The 8,798-nt window shown below is 39.8% G+C and overlaps 1 protein-coding gene across 1 annotated transcript; it reads right to left on the reverse strand.

Annotated features, from left to right (window-relative positions):
- Window positions 1–1,959: 1,959 nt before the first annotated feature.
- On the reverse strand, window positions 1,960–8,336 carry LOC137619319 (transcription factor hamlet-like). The gene is made up of 5 exons (XM_068349483.1): window positions 7,981–8,336; window positions 6,293–6,421; window positions 6,022–6,115; window positions 5,118–5,247; window positions 1,960–4,986 (listed from the first exon to the last, which is right to left on the reverse strand). Exons 1-5 carry the CDS (start codon window positions 8,194–8,196, stop codon window positions 2,883–2,885), a joined length of 2,673 nt encoding a protein of 890 aa, XP_068205584.1. The 5' UTR covers window positions 8,197–8,336; the 3' UTR covers window positions 1,960–2,882.
- Window positions 8,337–8,798: the final 462 nt, after the last annotated feature.

Here is an 8,798-nt window from a genome sequence, read left to right on the forward strand (position 1 = left end):
AAGCCCTTTAAAGACAAAGAATAGAGAAATCATATCTTAAAACACGGGTATTTATGATTTATGAGAAAGCGTTTGATTCTGTCAAAACTTAAGCAGTAATGAAATCCCTTTAAAGACAAAGAATAGAGAAATCATATCTTAAAACACGGGTATTTATGATTTATGAGAAAGCTTTTGATTCTGTCAAAACTTAAGCAGTAATGAAATCCCTTTAAAGACAAAGAATAGAGGAATCATATCTTAAAACACGGGTATTTATGATTTATGAGAAAGCGTTTGATTCTGTCAAAACTTAAGCAGTAATGAAATCCCTTTAAAGACAAAGAATAGAGGAATCATATCTTAAAACACGGGTATTTATGATTTATGAGAAAGCGTTTGATTCTGTCAAAACTTAAGCAGTAATGAAATCCCTTTAAAGACAAAGAATAGATGAACCATATCTTAAAACACGGGTATTTATGATTTATGAGAAAGCTTTTGATTCTGTCAAAACTACAGCAGTAATGAAATCCCTTTAAAGACAAAGAATAGAGGAATCATATCTTAAATCCCTCGGCATTTATGGATTATGAGAAAGCTTTTTAATTATGTCAAAACTTCAGCAGTAATGAAAGCCCTTTAAAGACAAAGAATAGAGAAATCATATCTTAAAACACTCAGCATTTATGGATTATGAGAAAGCTTTTTAACCCTTTTACCCCCACCATAAGGTTAAATTTCGAGCACATTTTGCTATATAATTTTTAAAAATTGCTCTAACAGGCTTAATTTTTGTCCTAGAGAGGTCAGGTTGGTCTCATTCTTGGAAAATGCCTGAAGTTTCTCATAAAATTATCAAAAATATATAAAAATATGTAATTAACAGTGTTTTGCAAGAACGTACCGGTACTTCCTTTGGGGGTGAAAGGGTTAATTATGTCAAAACTTCAGCAGTAATGAAAGCCCTTTAAAGACAAAGAATAGAGAAATCATATCTTAAAACACTCGGCATTTATGGATTATGAGAAAGCTTTTTGATTCTGTCAAAACTTCAGCAGAAATGAAAGCCCTTTAAAGACAAAGAATAGAGAAATCATATCTTAAAACTTGGGTATTTATGAGAAAGCTTTTGATTCTGTCAAAACTTGAGCAGTAATGAAAGCCCTACATAAACAAGGCATATAAGAATGTTAAAACACTTGAAGATATCTATACAGGAAGTACGGAAATCCTAAAACTACGTATGGCGGGCAAATTTCGATTGAGAAAGGAGTTAGGCAGGGAGACCCCCATCTCTCCTCAATAATTATGTTTTTTTGTATCCACTGGACTGTTTTCCATCATTTTCACACACAAATTCCTAATATGATATTGGGAAGGAATGAAAAATTCATCCAGAAAACAGATCATATTTTATTAACAAAACTTTGTTTTTGATTAACGAGGTATATATATATACATTCTACTTGTCTAGAACATGTCAAAAAAGATGCTTTGTTTGTCATCACACAAAATCACACACAGGACAGTCGGTGGAAATGGCTTTGCTGCAATAATAATAATAATAATAATAATAATAATAATAATAATAATAATAATAATAATAATAATGATAATAATAACAATGAGTTTTATACTGTGACAGTTTTTTTTAATTTTGAATTTCTGATATATATATATATATATATATATATATATATATATATATATATTATATTTATACATATATATGTATATATATATAAATATATATATATATATATATATATATATATATATATATATAGATAGATAGATAGATAGATAAAATATATATATATATATAAATATATATATATACACATTATTTTTATAAGATTACTTACAAAAAACACTTTTTGACATTATAAATACGAAAAATTTGAAAATGTTAATAATTCCAATAATAATAATAACATGAAACATTAAGAAACTCACAAAAGCAACAATATATTCAAAGTTAACAAACAACAGTTTACAGTATGACAAACAAACACAGAGAACTTAAAGACTAAACAAAAAAACAAACAATAGTTTCCTCAAAATCTCAAACAAGTTTTTTATATTACCCTGAGTAAAGTCATAATTTAAATTTGACACAAACAAACGTAAGATATTATGTAAACAATGTAAACAGTGCTTCAATGGTACCTCAGACAAACAAACTCAACTGCATCTAATTCATTTATGGAGTCAAACATCTCGTGATGAAAATCGTGTTTGAAAAAACAAATGAAATCACACCAAACACACACTTAAGTCATTTTACAATTAGCTTATGAATATCTACAAACAGCAGAGTTCCATTCAATAATGATCCTTCATTAATGTCCTTGATTGATTTCCTAATCTATTCCTGGCCCTTTTTCCACTCGTGGTCCATCTCGACTCGCCTCGCTTCACATCCGAACGAGAAAACTCAAATGCAAATTTCTAGATCGTTTCTTCCGAAAGCAACGCGCTACGTCGTTCGACAACGAAGGACACCAAATTATTGCTTTGAATATCATTTAGTAAAGAAAATTCTCTAAACAACTCATGACAGATGACTCTAAGTACTGCTTCAGTGTTGGCACCATTATGATGAGCTTTGTAAACCTGGATTTCTCAGTCCTAGTTCTGGCGAGAAGCAATATTATTTCTCCTCAGATTTCCACATCTCAAAAAGACTTTTCTGGTGAGAAGCAATACTGTTTCGTCTCAGACTGGATTTCTTAGTCCTAGTTCTGGTGAGAAGCAATATTATTCCTCCTCAGATTTCCACATCTCAAAAAGATTGTTTTGGTGAGAAGCAATATTGTTTCTTCTCAGACTCCTACTAATTGAGTGACCCGAAATAAGGATGAGAAAGAAACTGTCTCCTTTCTGTCTCCCTTCGGCTTTCATTCCACTCGCACTCTTTTCACTATACACTCGGCATTAATGCCGTCGCTCGTGGACACTTCCGTAAGCTTACCGTCTTCCCTGGGATCCTGCATGGTTCTGTCTCCCACCAGAATACTGTCGGGTATTGAGTCCGTCACTTTGTCCACAAATGAACGAATCTCGTCACTGAAAAAGTTTGTCGACGTTTCGAGCGACATGTTGCTTGAGTCTGGAGCCTCTGGGGAGTCTGGAGGGTTCGGGCCTTCAAGTTCGTGCTTCTTAAGATGTCGGTCCAAGTTCGTCTGCTGGCCGAAGCATCTGTCGCAAAGAGGGCATTTAAAAGGCTTCTCTTTGTTGTGGATGTTACGGACATGTCGCTGCAAATTTGAGGAGATGCTGAAAGACCTCTCACAGTAGCTGCACTTGTAAGGTTGCTCTCCCGTGTGGGTTCGAAGGTGCCTCGTCAAGTTCGCGGATCTCGGGAACACCTTACCGCAGAACTTGCATGCGTACCGGTCTTTTGGCCGGGGCATGTGTGATGCCATTAAATCATAAGGACGGTTCATGTCTCCGAAAGGTCGCCCTGTGTCCCCAAAGGACCGTCCTGAGTTAGACATGTGAGCTTTCAGCATGTCCAAGCCAGTAGCGCGGTTCATTCCCATACCTATACCTCCAATGCTCGTTGGTGGAAAATAAGGAAGCAAGAGAGGGTACCTGTTAGCTGGTAAACCACATCCAGGGAGTAAGGGACTGCGCTCCAAACTGTGGTCGAGGTTTCGGTACATGTCCAACAGCGTTACAGGGTGTAACGGTCTTGGATACGCCAGAGGTAATTTGCTTTGTGAATCCAATAGAGGTGGAGGCTGAGATGGGGTTGGCGCTACTGATACAGGATTAGTATCTTTCAATAAATCACTGATTCTAAGAAACGGATGATCGGGACGGGATCTCGGCTCTTCGGGTGACTTCACGTCGAGGACGTCTGGAGACGGCAGCCTCTCCTCCTTCGGGTCGCCCTGTGACAAGCCTAACCTCGCTAGCAGTAGATCGTTCCCAGCTTCTGAGCGTCTTAGAGTCAGGTCCAAAGGCTGTTCTTTCTTTTCACCGTGAGTCTTATGTTTTTTATCGGTCTCTTCTTTTTTGATGGGCTCTTGTTTAATCTCATTGGCCTCTTTCATTTTTGTTGGAGCCTCGGATACCCCACTTGATTCAGACCTGGTAGGGGAGATTTTACCTGCTGGTGTCGAGTTTCTTTTTGGAGAGCAGGGAATTGATGGAGGCCGTGAAATAGTCTCTTGAAGAGGCGAATCAGGAGGATCAAGCCGAGGAGATATTTTTAAACTCTGGCTACCGCAGTTTGGCAAATCTTTCTTTTCCTTGACGGGGATGGAATGCTGGTTGTGATTTTGGGCATTTTGGAAAGGTAGAAGTAATGGGGAAGTCAGAAGTGGATGTCTTGGCCCACCAACTAGTGAAGGGAGGCTTGGGAACATGGGGTACCCTGGCAAAAGGGACGTAGGTAAGAGAGGTATAGGAGGTCTAGGGTACATCATGAACGGATTTGCTGACGATGGTATGTTACTCATCGATAAGCCTGGGTGATGAGATAGCTTGTCGCACATGGAGGGCGGACCGGGAGGCATGGATAACGATGGGGCGGTGTCGCAGAAGCGCTTATGCTTGGCCAGCGACGTCACCGTTGAAAATGCCTGGCCGCACTTGGTGCATTTTATCTGGAGACGGCAATCGGCGTGCATCCGCTTGTGCCGACACAAGTTGCTAAACTGCGTGTAGGCCTTGAAGCAAACCTCGCACTGGAAAGGTTTCACCGAGGAGTGAATGTGAGTGTGCTGCTTTAGGCCGGAGCTCGTGGCGAAGGTTTTGCCGCACTCACGGCACGCGTGCGAACGGGCGCCTTCGTGCTGGGTTCGAATGTGCTTCTGAAGGATTATGGGATCCGTGAAGACTCTTGGACAGTTTTCGCAAGGGTAGCGCTTGTACTCGCCGTGGATGGTCTTGTGCTGGAATAGATTTGGCCTCCAGGCAAAGGCCCTGGGACAGTACTCGCAGCGGAATTGCCCGGCCGTGTACCCGTGAGCTGTTACCAGATGGTCGTCCAACCTGTGGATGATAGAAAAGCCGTTTTAGACTACTCTAGAGAAAATAATTGTACTAGTGATATCTAAGGACAAAAATATCAAGCTATTGCCAAGTACCAAATCTAGCTTATAGAAGAGCGAAAGTCGACTTACTCGTCATAGTCGTTGAAATTCTTATCGCATTGAAGGCACTGATGCCGGGACAGATCATCGTTCTCCTCCTCGTCCTCCTCGCCTGTGTTCTCAGAGCGGTCTTGTGGTGACCCAAGCTGCAGTGGATCATCTGTGGTGTAATAAAGAAAATTATTAAACAAAATAATAAATAACTATATATACGTGTAATTGGATTGAAAATTTACTATACTATTGAATCAGAATATGATTATGGTTTAATTCAGAGGTTAACTGAATGATTGCATAATTCAAATAACAAATAACATGATTGCTGAATGATTTGATTATAAATTACGGAAATAATTGATTATGTTTTAGATTATTTTGAATTAATATATCATTTTGAAATCATTGAACTAAACTTGAAGAATGAGTCGGTGATTACTTTTAACTAGTGTACGCAACCTGTCAAAAATTACGGTTGAATATCTAGAGGGACGGGGAGCACTACTGGAAGGAAATATATGTATATATATATATATGTGTATATATATATATATATATATATATATATATATATATATATATATATATATATATATATATATCTCCAGACACTTGCTTTTTATTATATAGGCGAGATGAGCTGATGAATATAAGCAATGAACTATTAACCGATAAATCATGATTTATAATTATTCCATTAACGATTGAATTTTTGAGTAAGTAATTTTATCAAAAGGATTTTTTGAAATATTCTGCCCAACTTGATTAAAGGATAAGTTGTCTGACAGATAAATGAATTATATAACCATTTGACCAACAAATGTGTACTGTGTAGTAATGACCCGCAAGGAGAGAAAGAGGCATGATGTCGTGGGGAGTGTAAGTTGGTAAGATCTGAATGCAAGGGATGAATTCCCATAGGCACCTTCCACTTTACCTAGGGCGAAAGCAGCGTCTAAGTCAATGACCGACTTCCTCACGAGTAGGAGTTCCTCCGAAGGGCCAATGTCCCTCAGCGTTTCGTAGAAAATCTGTGAAAGAGAGAGTGGTCGAGGAATTCAGTAACTGTGCAAGGCTGTGGGGATGGAAGGCTTTCTGTAATCTCAAGTTCTGCGAGAAGTAACGATTATGTAAAACAACGGTATGGATAATATCAAAAGTCTCAAGATTTCATGCAGGATAAGACTGGAATAATTGCCAACGCTCACCTGCCCTGCTAAAAGAAGATGCCTCAGGTTTCCGTAAGCCGGGGAGGCAGCCACTCTCACCAGACGAAGCCAATTGCCTATTTCTCCGGCGTCCAGCCAGCCTCTCGTTGAAGATCTTTCAGATATGACCTGTTGGAGAGAGGAGAGAGACTCTGATATTACTTGCTGGACTGAGCGCAGAATTCTCTGACATTACTGGTGTGGAAAAGTACTCTTTCAGATATGACCTTGTTGGAGAAAGGATAGAGACTCTGATAGGACTTGCTGGAGTGAGCACAGAGTTTTCTGACAATACTGGTGTGAAGTACCAACCTTCTCAACTAAGAACTGTAATGTTATCTGTTGGAGGAAATGAAGAATGTTCTTATGATGCTTTGCGATGCAAACTTTTTGAGCATGTAGTGACCAGTTCATTATTCAACCCGTTAAAAAGAAAGATAAAGGCCCACTTGACATTAACTACTGAAGAAGAGGAAGAAATTTCTAAAATGGTCTCTTTGGTGTGAAGCAATGTAAGGGAAACTGAAAAGCTTTGATATAAACCATTCATAAGATTTAAATCCTCACTGATATAACCTCCTAGGAAAAGATAGAAGGTACTGACCATCTTGAAGTCATCTTTTTAGGAATTGAAAAGACCTGTCTGCTGTGACCTTTTTGGGGAAAGCATGGACTGATCTTTTTTGTATGATCTGTTGGGAGTTGTTGGAACTTTTTAGTGATTTATGAGTGAAGTAAAGAGCGTCCTGCAAGTTTTATTATGTGTCCAGAGGTCCAAATCAGCCTTATCATACACTTGAACAACTAACTGATATTTAGTGTACGTAGAGTGTTACTGTACTTTGGAATTTTCTTTACAGTTCTTGGCAGAATAGAGAGAGAGAGAGAGAGAGAGAGAGAGAGAGAGAGAGAGAGAGAGAGAGAGAGAGAGAGAGAGAGAGAGAGAGAGAGAACATGAAGCTTTGTCTTCAAGAAATGCAGTATAACGGTGCTAAAGTAAAGATATTCATTTGTTTGAAACGTACATTTAATCATTGCCATTAAGATGTTACTGCTGTAAGAAAAAGGGCCAATCTGACGTGCGCACATTCTCTCTCTCTCTCTCTCTCTCTCTCTCTCTGATTCTGAAGATCTGTATATCTGGACTGGATATTAGGTACCGGTTTTTATAAGGATTCTTGACGAGGAAATTAATCTAAGTGTATTTCATCATGACTAATCTTGTACGTGTGAGGTAAAATGCTATTCGTACTGTTTTAAGGCAGATTGAAGTTGTCTATGATTTGTCTGTGAGGACAAACTCAAAGAAGATTGATTCAATCTTACATGGCTCAATAAATAGAGTTCAGACAGAAACAGCGTATCATTCACAGGAGTCCCGGCTAATCCATATAGCGGTTAGCTATGAGATCTTGATAACTAGCCTAACCCAATCTATGATAACCTATCCTATGCTGGATATTAACCTAACTTAACTAGCCTTTCCTATCCTAGACACATTACCTATCCTGGGGTATTATTGTGGAACCCTGTGCCACCTAGTCCATCTCCCCAAAGTGCATTCAACTCTCAAATTACTTGGTGCATAACCTCCCATCAACTTGTGTCTGGATAGGACAGAAAATAGCCAGTTGCCAGAATAATTGAAAAGATACAGGAGAACTCCATTCCATGAACTGAGATCTTACCTCCCAGGCCAGCTCAGGGTCTTTGACGTGCTCCGTCCACTTCCCCAGAAACGGCCCATACCGCGTACCCCTGAGGATGCTCTGTTTCGTCCAGATACCCATTCCGGTGCCCATCCCCGATTGCCTGACGTCTAGCTCGAAGGGCACTGTCGACAGCTGCTGGGTTATGAACCTATCGACTTCGGCCAGCTCCAGGGCGTGGGCGGACGTGTTCATGTTGACGTCGTGCGTCTCGGAGGCGCTGGAGGGAGACGGGAATGCGAGGGAGTCCTCTCTCAGGGAATCCCCGAGGGCATCTCTCGGGGACGCGGAGCCACCTTCCGAGTCCTCGGCTTCGCCCTCGCTAAGGCCACAGAGGTCGCGGAAAGTGTGGCGTCCCACCTCCTCCTCGCCCTCCTCCTCCTCTTCCTCCCCCGCCACTGCAAAAAGGAAACGAACAATTAGAAGCTGGACCATACGGTGACACGGAAGTTATTGGGTTGAAGGACCTTGGCCATTCCAGTTCCCCTTTGACAGGCAGCCAGGATGCGTTCTGGAAGCCTCATAGCAATGTTAAACTAAGTGATTTGAAAGTAATTCTGAATTTGCTTGTAACTTTATTGAACGAAATAGATTTCATAAGAATTAACGTGATATTATGTGTTAAGTGATGCCCTATTTAGCATGGAGCACTAGATTAGATTTAGCTATCAGAACACCCTCTCTCTATATGTCTCTCAGTGGTACAGCTAAATGGGAACAGTCATGCTTCTAGAACAAGGGAAGAATCTACCTCAGAAAGACATACGAAACCTGTCACTGCTTCGTACGTTTTCAAA

Source organism: Palaemon carinicauda, chromosome 25, assembly GCF_036898095.1.
Source record: "Palaemon carinicauda isolate YSFRI2023 chromosome 25, ASM3689809v2, whole genome shotgun sequence".
NCBI classification, from domain to species: Eukaryota; Metazoa; Arthropoda; class Malacostraca; order Decapoda; family Palaemonidae; genus Palaemon; species Palaemon carinicauda.

What these genes read in the sequence shown, in the direction of transcription:
- LOC137619319 (XM_068349483.1), bottom strand. Translation starts at nt 8,196, where the DNA reads ATGAACACGTCCGCCCACGCCCTGGAGCTGGCCGAAGTCGATAGGTTC. An exon ending in ATCTTCTTTTAGCAGGGCAG is followed by an intron (nt 6,116 to 6,292) that starts GTGAGCGTTGGC and finishes TCTCTTTCACAG; the next exon opens with ATTTTCTACGAAACGCTGAG. An exon ending in AATTTCAACGACTATGACGA is followed by an intron (nt 4,987 to 5,117) that starts GTAAGTCGACTT and finishes TATCATCCACAG; the next exon opens with GTTGGACGACCATCTGGTAA.